A 23,498-nucleotide genomic window follows, 5' to 3' on the forward strand; every position below is an offset into this window, starting at 1 on the left:
TCAAATTTATGAGATCACAAGTTACGCATAAACAAACACAAATGGATCTAGCATTCCGTTTGCTCTTTACCTCACCCTACATCAGTCGTCATTCCTTTCCCCACCTCACCCTACATCGTTGTACTGCATGCGAACTAGAAACTCGGCTTAGAGGTCTTCTGAATGTTATCAAACCCAGGCGGGATCTCGAGCGAGCGCAGCAGTTGTTGACCATACAGTAAGTGATGCCCCAGTGCTTAGAGCAGCAACCGCTCAACCAACAATTCCTGAAGTTCAAGAGGGACCAAGGACTAGGCCCTCAAGACATCGAAGCGTCATCTCATGAGTGAAATTTGTAATTTGTTCGAAGTGAATGACGCGCGGTACTTAATCTCTGAGAAGCGACATTGTTTTTCGTAGCTTTAAATGCAATTTGAAAACCCCTGGAATTGCCTCGAGGCTGATAAAGCGCTGAGTGCCCCGGTTCACATTATGTATAAAGCTTATACTTGACCTGCATTTGGTGCGCTTGTACCCCCATTCGACCCGGATCTGATGGCAACCGCTCTGATCAACGTCCTTCTTGCCTCCAATGTTTATTCGGCGCCCATCCCCCTCACAATATGACTTGTTTCCTGCAAAATGTATCTGTTGAGTGCAACGATCCCCGGAATTATCGAACGATGTGGGGCATCGTCTATAGCTGTCTCCTTACCGTCTTTGCTTGCATTTGGACGGCAGTCCACCCAAATCTACCACGAACCGATGATGATGCCTCGGTATTTAAATCGCGCGTTCTCTTGATGGTCCTTTCACTGGTTTCACCGGAGTGGACTCTGGCGCGTGCATGGGCCGAATTCGTGATATCTCGGAAAACATCAGAAAAATGCGAGATGGTCGAAGGTGTGCCCAGAATTTGAGGGAAAATTCGCAAGCTAGGAAGGGAACGGGGCACTGACTTGTACTTGCCACAAGGGTGGACCTTGACGCATTCATACTTTGTTGCCATGAATGGTTTCTTTGACCCATCAAAAGGAAGCTCTGTGGACCCGAATGAGTTGCAACAATACCCCGAGATAATCGAGAACACCGGGAATACTAGATGGGCCGCAATAACAAAGGAGGAAATACTTGACAAAAGCAAAGGCGATTCGTTTTCCAAATTTATCATTATCCTTCAACTACTATGGTTTATTACTCAGTATGTCGGACGATGGGCAAGCCATTTGCACACATCGCAACTCGAGACAATGACACTGGCGTATGCAGCATTATGTCTCCTTCTTTACGTGTTGTGGTGGCATAAGCCCGTTAACGTTCAATTGCCAATCTATGTGACACGAAAGTCCCGTTCCATTCCTCCGACTTTCGAGACAAATGTCGATCAACCACCACCTAAAACGGAGACTGTTGCAGATCCGATGTCCCTCGTGCATGTGTCTGGGCTCAAGGCCATGGAAGCCTTCATCATGTCGGGAGTTTCTGGAATGATCTTTGGGGGATTCATTGCTTGGCATGGTCATTTCCCTTCCCGACACATACGGAGACGATTATATGGCGGGTTTCAGCAATATCTATCACAGTGGCTCCTGCCTTTCTAATTTTGATCGCATGGGTTGTTGATGATATTGCGGGTATAGGAGCACTTACTGTACTTGTTTACATTTCTGCGCGGATCATCCTGCTTGTTCTGACCTTCAGTTCTTTTCGTTCACCTCCACCTGATCTATACCAGACCCATCTTGGTCATCATTCCTCCGCATTTTGGATAGCTATGTATGTACCGTGCTTCAGGTTAAAATTGTGTTTTATTACAGGACAGCCTGATGTTGACGAAGATCAGTTCCGTTATGTAATTGAGATTCAAATTCATGAGATCACAAAATTCCGTTTGCTCTTTACCTCTCTCTACATCAGTTGTCATTCCTTTCCCCACCTCACCACACTAGAAACTCGGCTAGGAGGTCCTTTGAATATTATCAAACCAGCCAGGATCTCAACGGATTCGGAAGGTCAATTCGCTGCATGCTGTTTATCCATGTCTCCTGCTACATCTCCAAGGCTAATACGATGCCATTGTCTCCACAGAGTAGTTCCTGGATTACTGGAGACAAACGGGGACGGGAGGCGGAGGAGAATCGTTTGGTTCGAGGACGAAATACATCCTAGATTGCGCTTTGCCCACCGTGGACTGCTCGGTATCAACAACGGTCAGAAGAATTCAAATGATAGCTAGTTCTTCATTCCTTTAGGAAAGACAAAGACCTAACATCCTGTTTGGTTGCAATTTATCTTAGATCGTGCGGATGAACTCCAAGGAAAACCACACATTATCGGAAGAGTTGTCGGAAACATGGCGGTCTTCAGTATGTGGAAGGCGTTTCCTTCGAAGCGGCGCTGCTGATTGAAAATAATTTATCTCATCAAGGCATTCTCAAAATCGGGGAGTGCGGTGAGTGTTCATACTCACGATGGATCCAACCCCAGCGCTTGGGCAAGCGAAGAGTTTGACAAGATTGAGCGACCAGTAATATATCCACCCAAGATAAAATCCATTCGGATTGTTGATAATTCATTTGATGACATTGTGCCCCACATAACGGCAGTGGGGAAGCGAGCGCAGCGGTTGTTGACCGTACAGTAAGTGATGACCCAGTGCTTAGAGCAGCAACTGCTCAACCAACAATTCCTGAAGTTCCACACCGGAAGAAGGATCAAGTCCAGGCCCTCAAAACATCGAAGCATCGTCATCTCATGAGAAGCCATCCAACAAGCGCAGAGCCAAAGGAGACCGATCAGATGTCGATATCCATTCGAGAGAAACTGCGCCACAGAACAAACCTCCGAGAGGTGATGCATCTTTTAAATTCTGATTGACATGCTTATCCCTCCGTCAAGCCTCTTCCCGTCCCTGGGGTGCAGCTCGAAAGCTGAAATTGCCAAAATAGAAGCTGATATCCGAAATTTATCCCGAAGAACATGGGAGTGACTCCGTAATCAGCGAGGGAGAAGTCATCCGTAAACGATAAGGGTGCCGGTCCAGATGATTTGGAAATCGGGTAAAGTGATCACTCTGTGGCCGAACCACTCGGCCTGCTGGTGTCGATGGTTGAGTTGGTTTGTCGGAGCAGGTGCATCTGACGTGGCTGTCGTCACGGAAGAGATGGAAGGATGCGAGAAAGTGGTCGATGGAGGTGCAGGCACTGGAGGCTTTTGTCCATCCAGATTCTTGATCACGGATGAAGGCGCAATGGCTGTGCTCCGCTTCACTTTGTGCCACTTCCAGAGGGATGGAAGGTTTAAAAATCACCCAAGGGCGAATAAAAGATGGTTGGCTAAACGAAAGCGACGATGACGCCCCGATAGAGCCTCCAGAGTCCCGAGTGTGTGAGGAGGCAGCGCCGTTATCTTCTGCTCAATAGCAAAAAGAGAACCCGCCTTTGCCAGTCGTCTCGCCAATCCTCGGCGCCCCAGTCAACGGGGTCCCCAGCATTGTAGGGGAATCAGTGTAAAGTCTTTGAGGCGCTCGAGGATTCAGGTCATTAGCTAGCATTGGGTCTTCTAGAGTGACGGTTGTACGACTGATTATTGCTGCTGGGGAAGCTGGGGCAGGGAATGGCCTTGTTGGGGCGGGGAGGAGTTTTGCTGGTTTGGAGGTTCGGAGGTTGGGTGTGCTAAGGGCGATGCATTGGGGCTCACTCCTAGAGTCGGAGCAGACGAGATTTGTTCTGCAGGATTCCGTCGAGAAGAAATGGCCTTGACCCTTACTCATCGGCATGTCTCGACACCGGGTGTGTGTGATGGGTGCCATGCCGGAGGGTACAGTAGGAGCAGTGTTGACCTGACGATTGTCTCCGACTCAGGAGATATCCTCCTCGGAAAGGATTTCCATTTCGTTGTACAGCGCTTGCACTGAATCTCCGAAGCCAAGCTTATGACAATAGTCATGTAAATATGCAATCTATAGCATCCGGTGCCAGAGTAATTGTCGTGAACCGAAACAAGTACGAGCATGGAACGTATTCTCTGTCATCGTCCTAGTTGGAATGAGTGAGAGGGAACAGTTGCTTCCCGGACACAGCAGTCCGCGAGCTCGACCCGGTGGTCGTTGTGGTGGCGAAAGCTGAGCCATGTCGTATGAAGGAGCGATAGATGGCCAGTGTCAAAGGAAGGTTGTCGATGGCGTTGCCGATGTAAAGAAGCACCGCCAAGGTGATAGTATACGAAGTTATTCAGTACAACTAAGACATGCTCATTAGCACGGTGTGGAATTCCAGTACAGCTTGGAGTGGCCAGCGTCCTATAAGTCAGTGGATAAAAAGATGATTTGAAGGATGTGCCAGACGCAAACAAGACTGGGGTTCATTCACCCTTTATGTAGTTCTGGGAAAGAGGCCTATCCCTTCGGGGAGTGGGGAAGGGACCCAACTCTACAATTTGCGGGGAATGCGTCTCGATCGAGTGTGAGGAGACCGTGGCAATGACTGAGCTGAGCTAACACTTCTCAGGCGGCTATATATCTAGTCTCCAAGTGCCCGAACCGGCCCTGGTTTTCGAGACCTTGCGCCAATGAAAGGAACAACTATATGTCAAGCACTTAAAAGCGTCAACCTGATCCATTGTGGTGACTCAATCTAGAGTGAAATTTGCAATTTGTTCGAAGTGAATGACGCGCGGTACTTAATTTCCGAGAAGCAACATCGTTTTTCGTAGCTTCAATGCTTAGAAACCCCTGGAATCGCCTCGAGGCTGATAAAGCGCTGAACCAGTTCACATTATAAAGCTTACACTCGACCTGGTGCGCTTGTACGTCCCATTCGACCTGGATCTGATGGCAACTGCTCTGATCAACGTCCTTCTTGCCTCCAATGTTTATTCGGCGCCCATCAACCCTCACAATATGACTTCTTTCCTGCAAAGTGTATCTGATGATCGCAACGAATCCCAGAATCACCGAACGATGTGGGGCATCGTCTATAGCTGTCTCCTTACTATGTTTGCTTGCATTTGGACGGCAGTGCACCCAGATCTACCACAATCCTATGGTGATGTCTCGGTGTTTAAATTGCGCGTTGGCATGATGGTCCTTTCACTGGTTATACCGGAGTGGATTCTCGCGTTTGCCTGGAACCAATTCATGACATCTCGGAGAATATCAGAAAAATGCGAGATGGTCGAAGGTGTGCCCAGAATTTGAGGGGAAATACACAAGTTTGGAAGGGACGGGGGCACTGACTTGTACTTGCCACAAGGGTGGACCTTGACGCATTCATACTTTGTTGCCATGAATGGTTTCTTCGACCCGTCAAAACGAAGCGCTGTGGGCCCGAACGATTTGCAGCAATACCCCGGAATAATCGAGAACACCGGGGATACTAGAAAGGCTGCAGTAACAAAGCAGGAAATACTTGACAGAAGCAAAGGCGATGGGTTTTCCAAATTTCTCATTATCCTTCAACTACTATGGTTTATCACTCAGTATGTCGGACGATTGGCAAGCCATTTGCACATATCGCAACTTGAAACAATGGCGCTGGCGTATGTGGCATTATGCCTCCCCCCTTACGTGTTGTGGTGGGGTAAACCTGTCAACATTCAATTCCCAATCCATGTGACGAGAGAGTCCCCTTCTGTTCCTCCGACTTCCGAGACAAATATCGATCAACCAACACCTAAATCCGAGACTGATGCAGATCCGATGTCCCTCGTGCAGGTGCCTGAACCCGATATCGAGGGTTGGGAAACCATCACCATACTTATAGCCACTGGAATGATCTTTGGGGGAATTCATTGCCTTGGATGGTCGTTTCCCTTTCCGACACGCACGGAGATGATTCTATGGCGGGTTTCAGCAATATCTCTTACAGTCGCTCCTATCTTTATAACGTTGGTTGTGGGTCAGATGAACCTTGGCGACGTTAGGGGACTGCTCGTGTTATTCAGTGTACTTGTTTATTCCGCTGCGCGGATTATCCTCCTTGTTCTCACCTTCGGTTCTTTGCGTTCACCTCCGCTCGATCTATACCAGACCTTATCTTGGTCATCATTCCTCCCGCATTTCGGATAGCTGTGTATGTACCTGGTGCTTCTGGCTAAAATCGTGTTTTATTACAGGACAACCTGATGTTGACGAAGATTCAAATTCATGAGATCATGGCAAGTTACGCATAAACATATACAAATACGCCTTTGCTCCCCCTCATTCCCCCCCCCCCCCCTTCTGCTCCCCCTATAATATTGCGGGAATGCGTTTTCTCGCATCGAGTGTGGGAGACCGTGGCAATGATGAGCTAACACTTCTCGGGGGCTATATAATCATATCTAGTGACCCAAGGGCCTGAATCGGCCCTGGTTTTCATGGCCGTGCACCATTGAAAGGGAAAGGAACAATTGGTATGTTATCGCAATAGTCAAGCGCTTAAAATCGTCAACCTGATCTATTGCGGTGACTGAGTCAAATTTTCGAAGTGAATAACGCGCGGAAACATAATTTCACATCGTTTTTCGTACATAGCTTCAAATGCAATTTGAAATGCCGCATGGCTGATAACGCGCTGAACATCGGCAGTACCCCAGTTCACATTAGTATACTCGACCTGTATTTGGTGCGCTTGCATATACCCCCATCTGATGGCAACTGCTCTGATCAACGTCCTTCTGGCCTCCAATGTTTATTCGGCGCCCATCGACCCTCAGAATATGACTTGTTTCCTGCAAAATGTATCTGTTGATTGCAACGAACTCCGGAATTATCGAACGATGTGGGGCATCGTCTATAGCTGTCTCCTTACTGTGTTTGCTTGCATTTGGACAGCAGCGCACCCAAATCTACCACATTCCGATGGTGATGCCTCGGTGTTTGAATCGCGCGTTAGCTTGATGATCATTTCACTGGTTTCACCGGAGTTGACTCTGATGAACGCATGGGACCAATTTGTGGCATCTCGGATAATATCAAAAAAATGCAAGATGGTCGAAGGTGTGCCCAGAGTTTGAGGGAAATGCACAAGGGACAGGGCACTGACTTGTACTTGCCACAAGGGTGGACCTTGACGCATTCATACTTTATTGTCATGAATGGTTTCTTCGACCCGTCAACACGAAGCGCTGTGGGCCTGGATGACTTGCAGCAATACCCCAAAATAATTGAGAAGACCGGGGATACTAGAAAGGCCGCAACAGCAAGGAAGGAAATTCTCGATAGAAGCAAAGGCGATGCGTTTTCCAAAATTATCATTGTCCTTCAACTACTATGGTTTATTACTCAATATGTCGGACGATGGGCAAGCCATTTGCACAGATCGCAACTCGAGACAATGACGCTCGCGTATGCGGCATTAAGTCTCGTTCTTTATGTGTTGTGGTGGCATAAACCCGTTAACATTCAATTCCCAATCCATGTGACCAAAGAGTCCCCTTCTGTTCCTCCGACCTCCGAGACAAATGTCGATCAACCAACACCTAAAATGGAGACTGATGCAGATCCGATGTCCCTCGTGCAGGTGTCTGAGCCCAAGTTTAACGACTCCTTGTTCATATTCACAGCCACTGGGATGATCTTTGGGGGAATCCATTGCCTTGCATGGTCGTTTCCCTTTCCGACACGCACGGAGATGATTCTATGGCGGGTTTCAGCGATATATGTCACAGTGGCTCCCGCCTTTCTATTTTTGGCCGTGTTGGCTGAGCATCATAGTCATCTTGATGAAGCTATTTATGTGATTATAGCAGTGCTTATTCCACTTTACGCTGCTGTGCGGGTCATCCTCCTTGTTCTGACCTTCAGTTCTTTGCGTTCACCTCCACCTAGTCTATACCAGACCCCATCTTGGTCATCATTCCTCCCGCATTTTGGATAGCTGTGTATGTACACGGTGCTCCAGGTCAAATTTGTGTTTTATTACCGGCTTGATGTTGACGAAGATGTTATCAAACCGGGTGCGCGCTGGGAGTATCACTTTGGAGATTATTGATAAGTCAATCAAAGGGTATGTGCACACCCTGATGTCCGCAGCCCCAGGGTGGAGCCCATTACGAGATTGTCTGCCCCCAATCCGGAAAAATCGTTGCTATTGGAGGGGCAAAGATATATATGAGTCCCGAAGCTCCACATCGGAATGGTCCCCCTTAGGCAACACTTAAGTTCCGACCCGGGTTACACGCAACAGAGGCAACCACCGCATCCTATCGCCGATATTGATGCCCATTCCGGATGCATCTCAGGATGTGGCGCCCATACTTCTCCACGAACTAACCAAGGTAGATCCACGCAACCTTATCGACTCAATTAGCGTCGATCTCGATCCCAACTGCAGGAGGGGCTGTGGGACCACTCTCTCGAGGAACGATAGCGCCTCGATCCTAATATGTCACTTTCAGGACGTCTGTGTGAAGGTGCTGAGAGAAGTGCCTGTCATCGGTACAGGCTGGCTTAGTGTCTCTTCCCTGTTCTTGGGCAAGTTACCTTTTTTCCCGTCCGTTCCACGCGTCGGCTTCTGGGCCTTCTTCGCGTCCGCTGTGTGCATTGGCCGCTGTGCCTTTACCTACTCTGTCAATCTTGCCTGGCGTCCACCGCACGCCTCGGCTCGCGTGCCTATGCATCTGTCTTTGAAGTATCTTCGCGTTCTACTTATTACCAGCTTAATGTCTTTCGCTGGTTTTGACATGGTACCGATTGCAGGTATTTAGTCTTGCTGAGGGTGAAGGTGTTGTGGCCTTTTGCGGGTGGCGCTAGGTTTTTCGCTTATGTCCTTCAAACCTGTCTGTTGGTTCTTCGGCTCTTTCCTGTTTTTTCATAACCTCACTTCGTACTTCTGCTTGCATCATGCTAATGCCTGTCATTTCAGAGTCACCCACCGCCATCCCCCAAACTCCACCTTAATCTTTGAGTGTGCTTTTACCACGTCGCTCTCAATTTAAGAGGCTTTAGCGGTTGCCCGAACCGGCGCTCGTTTTCATGATCGTGTGAGAGCAAAGCGGAAACGCAATGACAGCCTATGTGCAGACAACCCAAAGTCTGGAGTTGCCCACGCAAGTGACCTGTAGCCCTGCCGTTGCCAATATGCGACTTATCAGTCCAACTCACAGCAAACGCGAAGGCAGTAGGCGCTGAGGGAGTGACAGTGAGAGGGCAGCTTTCATCCCAGTCACGTTGCATTGTGGGAAATATTTTTCGGTGAATGACCAGGATTACTTTGGTAATTGACCATTTTACCGTCATTTCGATGGTTTTTGAAGTCTGGTATTTCACCAAATCGAAATTGCGAGTCAAGGAACCGACTTTTCATGGCAAGTATTTTACTACACTAGGCGGCATATTCTAGACCACCATGCAGACCATTAAATGTGTTGTCGTTGGTGATGGTGCTGTCGGAAAGGTGTGCTTTGACCTCGTCGCCAAGCATAGCCCAGGCGGTCAACATTTATGAGACCTCATCTGACATGCCTCCTCATCTCGTATACCACCAACAAATTCCCAAGCGAATTTCTTCCTACGGTAAGTGCATTACGGACGCATTGAAGTGCCTCATTTTGATCTTGTCTGCCAGGTGTTTGACAACTACCCTGTGACCGTTATGATCGGCGACGATCCCTATACTCTGGGTTTATTTGATACTGCAGGTAATGTCCTACGATTTCGCGGCCTACTTTATCACTGGAACCGTGATTCTCATTCGCTGCTCCGCTTAGGTCAGGAGGATTATGATCGTCTTCGACCCTTGTCGTATCCCCAGACGGATGTTTTCCTTGTTTGCGTTAGCGTCCTATCACCCGTTTCTTTTGAGAACGTAAAGGAAAAATGGTTTCCTGAGGTTCATCACCACTACCCAGGGGTACCTTGCCTTATTGTTGGGACGCAAGTCGATCTGCGAGACGACCCTCGAGTTCCAGAAAAGCTTGCGAGGTAGAAGCAGGGGCCCGTCCAGCCGGAGCAGGGTGAGCGTTTGGCAAGAGAGTTGGGTGCTGTCAAGTACGTCGAGTGCTCCGCCTTGACACAAAAAAGGTCTTTGATGAGGTACGCTCATTGTTTTGATCTATTCACTCTCGTTGATGGTGTTCGTCGCAGGCAATCGTTGCGGCTTTAGAGTGAGGACTAGGAACAAATGCATCGTTGTTTAAGTACTCCTTTCTTTCACGATTTGGAATGATCTGCTCTTTCCATCAATTACCTATACATTATGACAATGATAACACTTATTTCCGCTCACTCAATTCCATTGGACTCAAAGGTGCCCTGCATGATCGTAGCAGACCAGCTATGATCTCTCATTAGGAATTCCCAGTCTGGACTCTTGAACTCTCTTCAAACCCTGTTGAGCCTTCGTAGCGCTTGCATCCAGGCTTTGTATGTCTGTGGACCGGTCTGGTGGTTGAAATTGCGGTAGACAATGCGGGTGTTGCGGTTTCGGGGATTCCCCAAGGCAGTTCCACCACCTCTGTTCAATTTATTCTGCAAGGGATCGAAGTGAATGATATGTGCTGCTTAATTTCTGAGAAGCAGCATCGTTTTCGTAGCTTCGCCAGGCCAAATGTAATTTGGGATCAGGAAGTCGCATGGTTGCTCATACCTGTACCCACACTCGATCGATCTGATGGCGACTGTTCTTATCAACGTCCTTCTTGCTCACAATGTTTATTCAGCGCCCATCTCCCCCCACAATACGACTTGTTTCGTGCAAAATGTATCCGATGTTGCCGGAATTGCCGAACGATGTGGGGCATCGTCTATGGCTGTCTCCTAACCGTGTTTGCTTGCATTTGGACGGTGATACACCAAAGCACTCTGATCAAATCAATACCGGGATGCCCAAATCACGCATTGCCTTGATGATAGTTTCACTGGTTTCACCGGAGATCATTCTGGCGCTTGCATGGCACCAATTCTTGTTATCTCGGAGAATATCAAGATAGTTGAAGGTGTGTCCTGAATTTGAGAGGAAATGCACACGTTAGGAGCGGACGAGGTGCTGACTTGTACTTGTCACAAGGGTGGACCTTGACGCATTCATACTTTGTCGTTACGGATGGTTTCATCGACACTCGTCAACAGAAAGAGTGGTGGACCTGAGCGATACCCACAGTGGAAAATATTTACCATTTTTCGTCCACCGTTCTTCGAGAGAGCAAACCCACGGAACTATGATATTCACCCGAATACACATCACCAAAGCCCCCAGCCCCTCCTACAGAGATTAAGATCAACATGACCAAGCTCCTAAGATTGTGTGGATCTATGGCAGTTCGAGTTAGCCGACTGATTTCACTTTATTTATTCCGAGGACTGCCCCTGGCGCTTCCGCTGCTTTGGTGATTCAGTAGGGATTCCCTTGGCGGCCGTACCTGAGGATTTGAATGATGGGTGGCGGTGTTGATTTCCCGTTTAAGTAAGCACATTCATACCCCATCACACGACCCCATCAAACGGCACAATCCCGGCTGAGCCAAAGAACCTATCTATCCTGATATAGATATATGACAGAAAGTCCGACATTCCCCGAACTGCATTTGTCTTCAGGCACACTGAACATGTATTTCACACCCCAATGTCCGAGTCCGTTCTTCGGCTCCAGACTGCTTCGCCATCAGATCTCTGGAATGCCAAGAAATCGTCGACCAACTTGATCGCGTGGCTGATAAGTAAAAGCGTTGAACATAGGGACCTGCCCCCAGTCCACAGTGCACTTGACCGGATCCAATGCACAGAGGGAATTAGTGATGCGTAAAAGATCATCTTAACCATTGTATAATACACTCATTTTTAACATGATTGAAACTGTGTTTTACAATGTGGTCCATTGCATTTTACCAGGATTCCTTTACCACGTTAAAGGAGGTAGATGACCTGTTTTTTAATGATTCTCCACCACGATAATGATTGTAAACGGTCAATTTACAAGGGTGCATTTTGTAATTTACCAGTCGGATTTCATCATTTACAATATTGTTAATTTGGTGAAAAACGTGGTTATTTATCGTCATTTACAACTACATTTATGGCGATATACAGCGGAGACTCTAGGTTACGTTGCGGTGGATAGCAGTCATTGCAAGTGAGGAAATGAACCGAGTTGAGGTGAACAAAAGACAGAAAGGTCAATTCGAGGAGTGACGAAGAAGAGCCGATCCGGAAAGCATAACGCAGGATTGAAGCCTTGGGCTCACAAGAAAAGTACGGAGTTGAGTGCAAGCAAGAGACGGGTAGCATAAAAGTCGAGCATCGATTCGATTTTGATGAGGTTGATTTGACAGAGCATAACCTAATGAAAGTGGAGGAAGTCTCGGGCTGTGAATAAGACGGTAGAAGATACCATAAGTGAACTTCAACCCTTGCGCACAGCTTCGCGAGGCGGTCTTTCCTTCTGAGTGGGCCAGGTTAATCAATTCAGACTTTCTTCTGTTGTGGGGCCATCATAGTGACGGCCACGGGGGTTCTTTTTTGGCGGTACTGGTAGAGGTGGTTGTCATCGGGCCTTGGTCATTATCATCGCTTTCGAATTCCAGTCGCGTTTTTTGGTTACTAGCACAGGGGGAAATTTAGCAAGCCAGCAGTGGGAGAAGAGGTAGTTGGGAGATAAACTAATGAGCGCACATGGGGCCAAACTACGCCCTAAGCAGATGCACGGGCTTTTCTACCACAGGTGTGACCCTTGGGTAACATAGATTCCTGTTTGCTGTGAGAGGCTTGACGATTTTCTAAAATAAATAAATGCTATTTCTCATTCACCAATGAGTTAAAGACGCGTAAAGACGCGTTGAAACACGTCCAGATGGAAGCCATTCATGGCATCGCTGTCAGTGAGGCAGCATGCCGAGTGTCCATATTCATAAGTACTTGCCACTTCTGAGAAGAGTAGCTAGTTGCATAGCGAAAGGATAGTCAAATTGGGAGGGAATGAGCAGGTTGCAGAACGTGTATGGTATGGTAGAGAGGATAAGGCACTGAGTGGAATGGAAACTGCCGAGAACAACTTAGTCCGATTTCAGTCTAAGCGCCACAGTCTCTGCCCACCTACCCTTACATCTTTAAGTGCCAGCTTCCATACTTGGGGCTCCTCGCGACAAGAAACATTCCTGACAATTCCACCCATCGCAAAGTCGTGATCTAGTTTACTAATGTCTACAACAAGCCGTACCAACATATAATCGAGCTCTTGGTTATGCCTCGCTAGGGAAATCACGCATTGTCGGGGGAGGTGACAAAGTTTCCACAATGTGGGCCCAAAAACGACGAATTGAATTTAGGAACTTATCCTTCGTCTGGGTAGGAGTGTTTGAATTTCATGGCTCTCACTATTGAGCTGAAGTAGCTGTGGACTCAAATCCCCGAGCACGTCACAAAATGTCGCTTGTGAGAACATGCGTCACCTCGTTGACCTTGTCTCAGATAGCGGTGCTTACATGGATGCTGCCTTGGCACCGACCTCTTTTACTACACTCAAATTATCGCTCTTGCTTCGGTCTCTTCAGTATGTGGCCGATTTCCCTATGGTACGTACGCATTCCCATCGTTGGGCCATCATCGATCGCAGTTGCGAGCTCGCAAGGTCAATCGACGACGATGACTAACCGAACTCCGGCCGTCCATACCTCTGACCTTTGTACAATACATCGCAGCTCGAATACCATGAATTGAGTGGTAATTTACGCAGGGAAGAGTCTGGTATTTAGCATCGTGAAACGTATATTGTAATTTACAATGAAAAAAATATCACGAAAACAATGGTAAATGGTCAAAAACCAGACCAAAAAAGGTTTTTTACGGCCCTTTACTTCCCACAGTGAATGGCAACCGCTCTTCTCAACGTCCTTCTTGCCCACAGTGCTTATTCAGCGCCTATCTCCCCTCACAATACAACTGGTTTCGTGAAAAATGTATCTGATGATTGCAACGATCTCCGGAGTTGCCGAACGATGTGGGGCATCATCTATAGCTGCCTCCTTACCATCTTTGCTTGCATTTGGACGGTGGTGCACCCAGATCTACCAAGGCGCGGTGGTGGTAGCTGATCACGCATTGGCTTGATGATGATTTCACTAGTTTCACCGGAGGCCATTCTGGCGTTTGCATGTCATCAATCCTTGTTGTCCTGGAGAATATCCAAAAAATGCAAGGTGGTCGAAGGTGTGCCCTGGATTCGAGGGAAAATGTACAAGTTAAGGTTAAGGGCACTGACTTGTACCTGCTTGTCACAAGGGTGGACCTCGACACATTCATACTTTGTCGTCATGGATGGTTTCTTCGACTCGTCAAAAGGAAGAGCAGTGGACCTGAACGACTTGCAGAAATACCCCGGGATAATCGAGAAGATGGAGAATGGTAGAAAGGACGCAATAACAAAGAAGGAAATTCTTGACAGAAGCAAGGGCGACGGGTTTTGCAAATTTCTCATTGTCCTTCAACTGCTATGGTTCATCACTCAATATGTTGGACGATGGGCAAGCCATTTGCACCGATCACAACTCGAGACAATGACACTGGCATATGCAGCATTAAATGTCTTTGTCTATGCGTTGTGGTGGCATAAACCCGTTAACATTCAATTCCCAATCCACGTAACGCAAGAGTCCGTTCCTCCGACCTCCGAGACAAATGTCGGCCAGCCAACACCCAAAACCGAGACTGATGCAGATCCGATGTCCCTCGTGCAGGTGTCTAAGCCCGAGTTTATGGAACTCTTGTTTATATTTGCAGCCACTGGGACGATCTTTGGGGGAATCCATTGCCTTGGATGGTCGTTTCCCTTTCCGACACGCAGGGAGATGATCCTATGGCGGGTTTCAGCGATATCTATCACAGTGGCTCCAATCTTTCTATTTTTGTTCGTGTGGTTTGCGAATCATGTTAACGAGCAGATTGGTAGCGGTATAGTAGCATTTACTCCATTTGTTTACGCTGCTGCACGGGTCATCCTGGTTGTTCTCACCTTCAGTTCTTTGCGTTCACCTCCGCCTGATCTATACCAGACCCCGTCTTGGTCGTCATTCCTCCCGCATTTTGGATAGCTAGCTATGTATGTACTATCGTGCTTCAGGTTTAAATTGTGGTTTATTACAGGACAGCCTGATACTGACGAAGATATGTAATCGAACATGACCCAGTCCCATTATCACAAGTTACGCATGAACAAACGCCATTCTTCGCCTTGGCACTAGAAACTCGGCGAGTAGTAGGGGGATTTCTGAATTTTGTCAAATCGGGCGTGCAACCACCTTGTTCTCGACGGATCCGGAAGGTGCATATCATACACCTTTGCACCCTTTCATTTTTGAGGTCTTTTCGGGTACAAGTAAAAGGACTTCAACGACTTCGACACCTTTGGTACTAGCCAAGTTCTATCACCGATGACCAAAGGTCGCGTCATTCTTAAGGCCTCTGTTGGAGAGATAGAGGTGAGTGGAGACGGGAGGTCAGTTGATGCAACTTTTCTTTAGATAGATCGAATTCTGGTCAAAAGTTTGCCCATCCCGTTCTGGTCCACACCCCCACTGAAACTTTGGGCAATGTATTAGGAGACTCCTAAGGCGTGCGGGGAGCAACCGGTAATATATCCACCGAAGATAAAATCCATTCGGATTGTTGATAATCCATTTGATGACATTGTGCCCCGCATAGAGGCAGCGGAGAAACGAGTGCAGCAGCTGGCCAGAGAGGAGGCGCCAAAGAAGCGGGAGGAGGCTGCAAGGCGGAAGAGCGCAAAAGGTCGATCTACTCTGTACTCTGAATGAGCTCATTTGATCATCATTCTTGCAATATAGAGGCGCAAACTTTCATTTGGAGACGCAGTTGAAGAGGAAGAATCGACGCCAAAAAAGAAGAGGTCCACCAGTCGTCCGGATCGTGCGTCATTAGTCCCTCGGATCTACACACGTTCCCACTCTTATATTTTTTGTTCACCATATAGTAATTGATGACCCAGAGCTTCGCAGCAACTGCTCAACCAACAATACCTGAAGTTCCACACCAGAAGAAGGATCGAGGATCAGGCCCTCAAGTCATCGAAGCGTTGTCATCTCATGATCCACACCCAAGTATTCACCCAATACCGGTAAAGTCCATATAATCAGCGAGGCGAGATCTAGAGGTCATCCATAAACGATAAGCAGACTCATGGTTGGGAAATCGGGTTCGAGTAAGGTGGGTGCAGGCGTTGAAAGCTTTTGTCCATCCAGATTCTTGATCATGGGTGAAGGCGCAATGACCGTGCTCGCTCCACTTTGTGCTTCACCCAGGGTGAGTAAGAATGATTAGCTAAACGAAAGCGACGACGGCGTACCATTAGTTCGTCTTTCTCCTTCCCTTTGTCCTTCAACGCACTCCGGAGTCCCTTGCAGTGTGTGAGGAGGCAGCGTCATTATCTTCTGCCCAACAGCAGACGTTGACAAAGAGAACTCGCCTCTGCCAAGCGCCTCGCCAACCCTCGGCTCCCCAGTCCACGGACTCCCCAGCGTTGCAGCTTGCGCAGGGGTAGTCAGTGTCAAGCCTTTGAGGCGCTTGACGATTCGCTAGCAGTGGGTCTTCTAGAGTGGACCGATTGTTGCTGCTGCAGTACTTGTGGATGGCCTTGTTGGAGCTAGGAGGGATTTCGCTGGTTTGGAAGTTGATTTTGTGGGTGTGCTGAGGGCGATGCGTTAGCGCTCACTCGTGGAGTCGGAGCAGACAAGGTTATTCTGCAGGATTCGCCGTGACCCGATCCTCCCGTACCCATCGACATGTTGTCGCGACGCCGGGCGTGTGGGGTGGATGCCGTGCCGTAGGGTGCAGTATAGTTAGAGTATCGTGGAGCATGTTGACCCGACGATTGTCTGCCCGGGGAATGTCCAGAGCGCTGTCCAGGTGAATTCACACATCACGGACTGACCCGAAGAACTGTCCCTCGAGAAGGATTCCCATTTCGTTGTACAACGCTTGAACCGAATCTCCGAAGCCGCGCTTACGACAATAGCCAATCGTGTGGATATGCAATCTATAGCATCCGGTGCCAGAGTAATTTCCATGAACCGAAACTAGTACGAGCATGGAAACGTTCTCTCTGTCACCGTCCTAGTGGGAGGGAATTGTGGTGACTCCAGAAGGGGGCGGACACGGCAATCCACAAACTCGACCTGATAGTCGTTGTGATGGCAAAAGTAAACAGCGAGGATTGAAGCTGAGCCATGTTGTATGAAGGAGCAATAGATGGCCAGAGTCGAAGGAAAGGTTGTCGATGGCATTGCCGATGTAAAGATATATATAGAAGTACGGCCAAGATGATGGTATACGAAGCTATTTAGAACAACTAGGATTGGCGCGGTGTGGAACTCCCAGTACAGCCCAGAGTGGCCGGGGTTCTGAAAGTCGGTGGATAAAAACATGATATGAAGGATGTTGTTGTTGTTGTTGTACTCTATTTTGTTACCCCGCGTTTGTACGTGGCAGTGCGGCTGGCCCGACTAATAATTACATTTGAATGTACATGAGGGGCTCGTCAATACAAGGTAGGGTTGTCTGGTTGGTGTGGTCGGGGTGACGGGGTCCTCTGGGTTGTGATGTCTGGGTTTAAGTCTTATCTGGATATGCGTGGGGGTGTAGTGATGTCTATGTCACTCCTCTCTCCCTACGGGGGGTTACTGGTTGGGTACTCCTGTTTCCTGTTCCCCCGTTCGGCGTTGTTCTCTGTCCGTTCTTTTTGTCGATGGCCCGCGACTTCTTGATGAAGTCGATATGAAGGATGTGTCAGACGCCGACAGGACTGCACTGCAATTTGGAGGCTGTGTTAGCACCTACTGAACCAAATGTAGTGAATGGAAATGCACACGTTCATTAATTTCCAAGAACAAGGACCTTGCACGGCTGATAAAGCGCTGAACATGGGAATGTGCCCCAGTCCAGAGTATAAAGCTCATACTCGACCTGTATTTGGTGTGCTTGCACCTGCGTTCGACTGGATCCGATGGCAACTGCTCTAGTTATCAACTTGCTTCTCGCCCCCAATGTTCATTCAGTGCCCATCCCCCTTCCCAATGTGACTTATTTTGTGCAAAATGTATCTGATGGTTGCAATGATCTGCGGAATTGCTGAACGATCTGGGGCATGAGAATCGTGAAATTAGGCCCGTGCGCAGGTTTAGATGTCCCGGAAAGTGTCTGTGAGAGTCCCTGTGTCAATTGGATCTTCATACACATCCTTTGTGATTTTTCTGAGCACTCCAGAGTGCATTTTGGTTGTTTGTTTACTTCGGTACAGCTTGTGATTTCCATTTTGGGCCAAAAACCAGTTTCGCAATCTCCCAAAGTACGGATCTTGGCTCCACCGCACGGGACTTTCGACACCACCACCCTCACATGCCTTTTGACATTGTGCGGAACCTCACGGTAAGATGAGAAATCGTCACTACCATTGTTCCACAATGGCTGGGTCGATTGGGATGGAATTCAGGGAATCCATATTTATGATTTTTCTCTATTTTCTGAGCCCTTGATCATCTCTTGGCGCCCAATAGCGCCAAGCGTAGTTTTTGGGCTGGACCAATTTAGTACCAGTGCATTATGTGCAATTGTACTCCGTAATAAAATGAAATAAAATGTTTTTATGCACCATTGGCATTGGTAGGTGATCATCGCATATGGGAAATCCTTAAGGAATGTAAAACCGCAAAAATACTGGCGATGTAGGATCTCCCATCCGAAATGCTCGCCCAACTTCAGACCGTCGTGACCTCTGTTACAGGAATGGGTTCCGGGGAACCCAACCTGAGCTGTTCGGCTCACTAATGGAGGTGGCTGCGTAGCCATCGGAGGGAGAGCGGAATAGGATGAGTGTACAGAAGTACAACCTGTGTGTCGGCCAACGGTAACTTGGCGCTCCTGGGAGCGTACCGGTAGCGAGTATGATGTGGGCTCCTTGAGGGAGCCACCTGGCTGTCTGCTAACAGGGACTTGGCGCTCCTGGGAGCGTGCCGGTAGCGGGTGTGCTGGGAGTGTTTGGCTAGCGGCGACTTGGCGCTCAATGGAGCATACCGGTAGTGAGGGATACTGGGACTCCCAAAGGGAGTCACCCAGTTGGTGGCTATTGGTGACTTGGCGCTCATGGGAGCGTACCGGTAGCGGGAGTTGTTGGGGAAAGCGGGCTGGTGGACCAGTGCACGGTAGTGGGTGACCGTGGGAAGTGGGACCCGTGGGTGTGTGGCCAGGCATCCTGGAGCTGCCTGGACCGTATCCTTCTCCTGAGGAGGTGGGATAGGCTACAGTTCCTGATAGGGAACTTCTGGTTGGATGGGAGTAACCACTCAACCACCCGGTGGACTGGTGGGAGTGGGCAGCAGGAGGTTGGGCGTGGGAATGCCCTCCTCGCTGCGGTTTTGTCATGGAAAGGAGGAATAGGGAGGTGGACATGGTTCCAGGGTTACAGGTTGAGTTTACAGTGGTGACACGTGGGTTATGTATTCGATAATGAGAACAGTTCCGGCATCTGCCTTATACATCATATGACTTCTAACTATCTAATATAAAAATCATAATGGTCAAAGGAAGTCCCTTGAAACTCAACAAATCCCCCAGCCAGCACCAAAACCCAGTGGGAAAGCTTGGCATGGGGTTTGACAAAGAAATAAAGTTGAAGGGGCTAAGGTTTGATTGTCTATAGTCACGGACCATAAGATTCTAGGTCCATTCCCATAACAACCATTCCGCACCCGACTCCGGCCCAACTCCGAGTCCAGTGCCGCTATGATACCATCGCCACTATTGTGGCCCACGTTCCTTCCTTTATTTATCTGTTATTGTTTGTTTTGACCCTCGGTCATTGCTGGCCGCTGTGCGGCCAACCCCGCTCCTTATTCATGTTTGCTTCCGGACCCTTCGGCCTTCGGCCCGGGTCCGCTCCCATTCATTCTTTCCCCCTATATATATCCTGTATACTACATTATAGTACTTTAGCTCTAATATCGATTTGACCATGACCTCTCAAGTCCTGACCCCAGCAAGGCAACCCCAGTAAGTCTGAAATGAGGGCCAAGAGACAGCTAGGGGGCACAGCGCTCCTTTAGAGTTGCTGAGGCCAAATGCCCTACCCTTGGGCCTTGTTTGCAGCATCACGGCCATCGCGGCCTACAGTGGCCCGCAACGGTGACCTTCGGTGCCGACCCTGGACCAGTGTCTAACAGGAACCCACACACCAATTTATCTTTGGGTTATGTTTCTGGAGCCAGTCGACATCTAGCAACAGATCCCAAGGCATCTTGACAATGCCAAAAGTCTTGAATTCAGAATGGTCCCCAATTTTCACATTGAGGATGACGGCATGAGAAACTGAGCCTTTGGATAAGGGACTTCCATCTAGACCTCAAATCAGAATTGAAGGCCTAAGCGGGACCCGGTTTAGTTGATGTTTCAAGACAAATTCTTTGGACACTAGAGAGGATTGTGATCCGCTGTCGATCATAGTACGTGCAAGAAACGAGTTTCTATTCAGTACTCATGCAGTAGCTTTACATATCAAATACTTCACTACCAACAGTCCACAACTGAATTCCAATCCCCTAGGTGCTTCTGAACTATCTGATGCTCGACTAGGAACTGGGCTGTCCCATATATTTACCTCCGATGTATGGCTACCTACATCAGAGGCTCGACTTTTCCCACATCCAAGGTTTCAGTCTCGGTTGTCATAGGAGCTGCTGTGGTGGAGGGACCCCTCTTGTTTGGGCTGACATTAGAAGATTTCTTGAGGCAATTCACGGCCATGTGGTTAGGCAGACTGCAGTATAGACACAGATTTTCTCGGTGACGGCACTCTTTCTCATCCTGCATGAGTCGGGCACGAGGCGTTCCCTGGCTGACTTTCGTGGGAGAACTCGGTGGCATCCAGGCCCGGGTCCTAAGTGCATCCACCTCCATTGGAACTGGACCGATCCCACTGGATTCCATGGTATTGGCAGTGACATGGTCCAAGAGGTTCAGGTCAACCATATTCGGAGCCCCCTTCTTCCTGGCAATCATCTTAGATAATCGCATGTCGACTTCAATAGACTTAGCCACCAGTGCATCCAGTGTGTTAGGAGTGTCCACCACCAAATAACTTTGGATCAAAGTATTCAATCCATTGAAATAGATCGACCTGGTGTCATAATCGGAGTGCTGACAATCAACTAGAATATGCTTGAACTCAGCCACATAATCAGCTGCCTTCCCAATGTCTGTCTGTCTGAGATTGCGGAGTTTTTGGTGTGCTGTCTCAACATAGTCGACATCTCCAAAGTGGTTCTCAAACAACAATTTGAGGTTAGCATAAGACTGCAAGAGTGCAGGGTCAGAGCGGGTGACACCCATGAACCATTTTGAAGCGGTCTCATTCTTGAGCCAGGCACCAAAGAACATCGATTTCGCGAACTCGTTATTAAACTGATTTGGGAAGAGGGTGAAACATGATTCAATCTTGGCGATATAAGCTTGAACACCCGATGGCTTGCCAGTGAACGCAGTAGGATCTGGAAACTTAGCTGTGGGAGTAGGCATGGCTGAGACAACTGGAACATGAGCTGTTACTGGGGCAGGCACAGTGGCGGTATTCTGCAAATGGATTTGAAAGGTCTCCATCAACATTTGCTGATCTTGTTGCTGGGCCTGGATTGTGTACTGTTGGGCCTGGATCACAGCCATCAGGTCCTGGTGTTGGACCATCTGCTGCTGCAAGAGATTCATCAGGGCATCTGGATTGAATGTGGTGGAGCCCTCAGCAGGACCAGGGGTGGAACCCATCGGGGAGTCTGAGAATGACATGCCATCGTTGCCATTATGGTTAGAGCTGATCAAACTGTTACAGGCCTCACGGGGCTAAGGTGCAAGAGATGTGGACAAGGTTGGAAGCAAGGGCTCAGATCATGAGGGAACAAGACAAGAGAGACAAGGGCTAGACATTGAGGCGAGTAACCTGTGTTGATCAGCTGAGGGTAACCTTAGCTGATCAACAGTCTATATATACATCGAGAGTTACAGTTTGGACTAGGCTGAATGCAAAGTGTATCAGCTTTGAACAAGTCTGACATGTGAGTCCGTTAAGTCCATCAGTGTTATGCTAACCATAACACTGGCCAGATACTTCACATATGAGAGAAAATAGGATTCTTGGCTACATGTCTCCAACTCCATGCAAGTTTCTGGACCAGACAAAAAATCCTGTGGAGGCAGCAACACAGTCACTTGCATTTCAGGTGGACTGCCATTGCAGTTGACCTCAGGGACATCAGGCAGAGTAAGTGTGTTGTAGGCGGGATAACCTACTATACCCTACACCACCAGTATTTTTGCGGTTTTACATTCCTTAAGGATTTCCCATATGTGATGATTACCTACCAATGCCAATGGTGCATAAGAACATTTTATTTCATTTAATACAGGGTACAATTGCGCATAATGCACTGGTACTGAATTGGTTCAGCCCAAAAACTATGCTTGGCGCTACTGGCCGCCAGAAGACGATCAAGGGCTCAGAAAATAGAGAAAAATCATAACTATGGATTCCCCGAATTTCGTCCAGATCGACCCAGCCGTTGTGGAACAATGGTGGTGACGATTTCTCATCTTACCACGAGGTTCCGCATGATGTCGAAAGGCACGTGAGGGTGGCAGTGTCGAAAGTCCCATGCGGCGGAGCCGAGATCCGTACTTCGGGAGATCACGAAACTGGTTTTCAGCCCAATATGGAAATCACAAGCCATACCGAAGCAAACAAACAGCCAAAATGCACTCCAGAGTGCTCATAAAAACTCAGAAAAATCACAAAGGATGCGTATGAAGATCCAATTGACACAGGGACTCTCGCAAACACTTTTCGGGACATCTAACCCTGTGCACGGGCCAATTTTACGATTCTCACGCCCACCACTCGGTCAAATCTCAACCATTTGGGACAAATTTAGTATCAAGAGAAAGCTGCGAACCCAGGGAATCAAATGGAGAGGTCAGGAAAGGATGCTACGGGTAGGAAGAGATGGATGAGTGTAGTGTGATGGTGGAAATTGGTGGAGAATGGCAATTATTAGTGGATATGGCCCGCTGTTTCTTTTTATTGAACTTCTACGTCGGCCGTTGGACTTATCAGCCATACTTAACGGTCCACATGGTGCCCGTAACAACAATCCTTTGTTTTATATTTTTCCTTTCATTTGTTTTTCCACATTATTGCCGTTCCATGTGTTTAAAAGCTTGTACACATAGGAATGGAAAGGAGACCTCCCTTTTTGACTACAAGAGACTGTAGCGCTGAGAGATCCAAGAAAAAGAGAGAAATTCTAAGCTTGACTCTTTGAGTATTACAAGGAAATCCCTGATGATTGTCCAAGACGGACCAGGGGTACGTAATTCTCAGCGAGTTTTGTGATTGTTTTTGTTTTGTTAGGACCCGGACCAAACCTAGGACGAGCTTAGGATAATCCCAGACTTCCTCCCCATGAATTTGCTCGCATTTAGGGGGTTAGATCTCTAGTCCGCTTGCAGTGTCCAAGAATTGAGAGAGAGTGTGTAAGGAGTGGTAACCTGTCAA

The 23,498-nt window shown here is 48.2% G+C and overlaps 10 protein-coding genes across 10 annotated transcripts; 8 read left to right on the top strand and 2 right to left on the bottom strand.

Moving 5' to 3' along the window:
• Window positions 1-150: 150 nt before the first annotated feature.
• Window positions 151-1,724, top strand: EI90DRAFT_3067085 (uncharacterized protein; the record flags this gene model as incomplete). The annotated part of the gene is made up of 5 exons (XM_039061002.1): window positions 151-217; window positions 273-334; window positions 400-882; window positions 955-1,457; window positions 1,526-1,724. Coding segments are annotated over exons 3-5 (982 nt in total), but the record flags the coding sequence as incomplete, so codon positions are not given.
• Window positions 1,725-2,017: 293 nt separating this feature from the next.
• On the top strand, window positions 2,018-2,852 carry EI90DRAFT_3126817 (uncharacterized protein; the record flags this gene model as incomplete). Its single annotated transcript, XM_039063950.1, has 5 exons — window positions 2,018-2,189; window positions 2,277-2,345; window positions 2,408-2,426; window positions 2,467-2,619; window positions 2,675-2,852. The coding sequence occupies 5 exons, from the start codon at window positions 2,018-2,020 to the stop codon at window positions 2,850-2,852; spliced, it is 591 nt and encodes a 196-aa protein (XP_038913806.1).
• A 2,258-nt stretch (window positions 2,853-5,110) lies between these two features.
• On the top strand, window positions 5,111-6,159 carry EI90DRAFT_3067093 (uncharacterized protein). Its single transcript, XM_039061003.1, has 2 exons — window positions 5,111-5,159; window positions 5,232-6,159. The coding sequence occupies exons 1-2, from the start codon at window positions 5,117-5,119 to the stop codon at window positions 6,044-6,046; spliced, it is 858 nt and encodes a 285-aa protein (XP_038913807.1). The 5' UTR covers window positions 5,111-5,116; the 3' UTR covers window positions 6,047-6,159.
• A 519-nt stretch (window positions 6,160-6,678) lies between these two features.
• Window positions 6,679-7,838, top strand: EI90DRAFT_2927562 (uncharacterized protein; the record flags this gene model as incomplete). Its single annotated transcript, XM_039054943.1, has 2 exons — window positions 6,679-6,958; window positions 7,021-7,838. 2 exons carry the CDS (start codon window positions 6,679-6,681, stop codon window positions 7,836-7,838), a joined length of 1,098 nt encoding a protein of 365 aa, XP_038913808.1.
• Window positions 7,839-7,960: 122 nt separating this feature from the next.
• EI90DRAFT_1685210 (uncharacterized protein) lies at window positions 7,961-8,920 on the top strand. The gene has a single exon (XM_039052038.1). It carries the CDS (start codon window positions 8,179-8,181, stop codon window positions 8,665-8,667), a length of 489 nt encoding a protein of 162 aa, XP_038913809.1. The 5' UTR covers window positions 7,961-8,178; the 3' UTR covers window positions 8,668-8,920.
• Window positions 8,907-10,128, top strand: EI90DRAFT_3067100 (P-loop containing nucleoside triphosphate hydrolase protein). The gene is made up of 4 exons (XM_039061004.1): window positions 8,907-9,009; window positions 9,067-9,475; window positions 9,528-9,600; window positions 9,670-10,128. The coding sequence occupies exons 2-4, from the start codon at window positions 9,404-9,406 to the stop codon at window positions 9,885-9,887; spliced, it is 363 nt and encodes a 120-aa protein (XP_038913810.1). The 5' UTR covers window positions 8,907-9,009; window positions 9,067-9,403; the 3' UTR covers window positions 9,888-10,128.
• Window positions 10,129-13,761: 3,633 nt separating this feature from the next.
• EI90DRAFT_3067108 (uncharacterized protein) lies at window positions 13,762-15,041 on the top strand (the record flags this gene model as incomplete). Its single annotated transcript, XM_039061005.1, has 3 exons — window positions 13,762-13,978; window positions 14,018-14,101; window positions 14,174-15,041. The coding sequence occupies 3 exons, from the start codon at window positions 13,762-13,764 to the stop codon at window positions 14,980-14,982; spliced, it is 1,110 nt and encodes a 369-aa protein (XP_038913811.1). The 3' UTR covers window positions 14,983-15,041.
• Window positions 15,042-15,321: 280 nt separating this feature from the next.
• On the top strand, window positions 15,322-15,705 carry EI90DRAFT_3126822 (uncharacterized protein; the record flags this gene model as incomplete). Its single annotated transcript, XM_039063951.1, has 3 exons — window positions 15,322-15,369; window positions 15,416-15,433; window positions 15,490-15,705. The coding sequence occupies 3 exons, from the start codon at window positions 15,322-15,324 to the stop codon at window positions 15,703-15,705; spliced, it is 282 nt and encodes a 93-aa protein (XP_038913812.1).
• A 580-nt stretch (window positions 15,706-16,285) lies between these two features.
• EI90DRAFT_3290881 (uncharacterized protein) lies at window positions 16,286-17,335 on the bottom strand (the record flags this gene model as incomplete). The annotated part of the gene is made up of 4 exons (XM_039067248.1): window positions 17,017-17,335; window positions 16,839-16,943; window positions 16,620-16,782; window positions 16,286-16,594 (listed from the first exon to the last, which is right to left on the bottom strand). The coding sequence occupies exons 1-4, from the start codon at window positions 17,133-17,135 to the stop codon at window positions 16,286-16,288; spliced, it is 696 nt and encodes a 231-aa protein (XP_038913813.1). The 5' UTR covers window positions 17,136-17,335.
• A 2,779-nt stretch (window positions 17,336-20,114) lies between these two features.
• Window positions 20,115-20,297, bottom strand: EI90DRAFT_2927811 (uncharacterized protein; the record flags this gene model as incomplete). The annotated part of the gene is made up of 1 exon (XM_039054947.1): window positions 20,115-20,297. A coding segment is annotated over one exon (183 nt), but the record flags the coding sequence as incomplete, so codon positions are not given.
• Between the last annotated feature and the right edge of the window lie 3,201 nt (window positions 20,298-23,498).

Source organism: Cantharellus anzutake (assembly GCF_015039405.1).
Source record: "Cantharellus anzutake strain C23 chromosome Unknown EI90scaffold_39, whole genome shotgun sequence".
Taxonomy (NCBI): domain Eukaryota; kingdom Fungi; phylum Basidiomycota; class Agaricomycetes; order Cantharellales; family Hydnaceae; genus Cantharellus; species Cantharellus anzutake.

Excerpts from the sequence above, each read along its gene's own strand:
- EI90DRAFT_3067100 (XM_039061004.1), top strand. The coding sequence starts at position 9,404 with ATGAGACCTCATCTGACATGCCTCCTCATCTCGTATACCACCAACAAA. Across the intron at positions 9,476-9,527 it reads CAAGCGAATTTCTTCCTACG|GTGTTTGACAACTACCCTGT; the intron begins GTAAGTGCATTA and ends CTTGTCTGCCAG. Across the intron at positions 9,601-9,669 it reads GGGTTTATTTGATACTGCAG|GTCAGGAGGATTATGATCGT; the intron begins GTAATGTCCTAC and ends TGCTCCGCTTAG.
- EI90DRAFT_1685210 (XM_039052038.1), top strand. The coding sequence starts at position 8,179 with ATGCCCATTCCGGATGCATCTCAGGATGTGGCGCCCATACTTCTCCAC.
- EI90DRAFT_3067093 (XM_039061003.1), top strand. The coding sequence starts at position 5,117 with ATGACATCTCGGAGAATATCAGAAAAATGCGAGATGGTCGAAG. Across the intron at positions 5,160-5,231 it reads AAAATGCGAGATGGTCGAAG|GGTGGACCTTGACGCATTCA; the intron begins GTGTGCCCAGAA and ends ACTTGCCACAAG.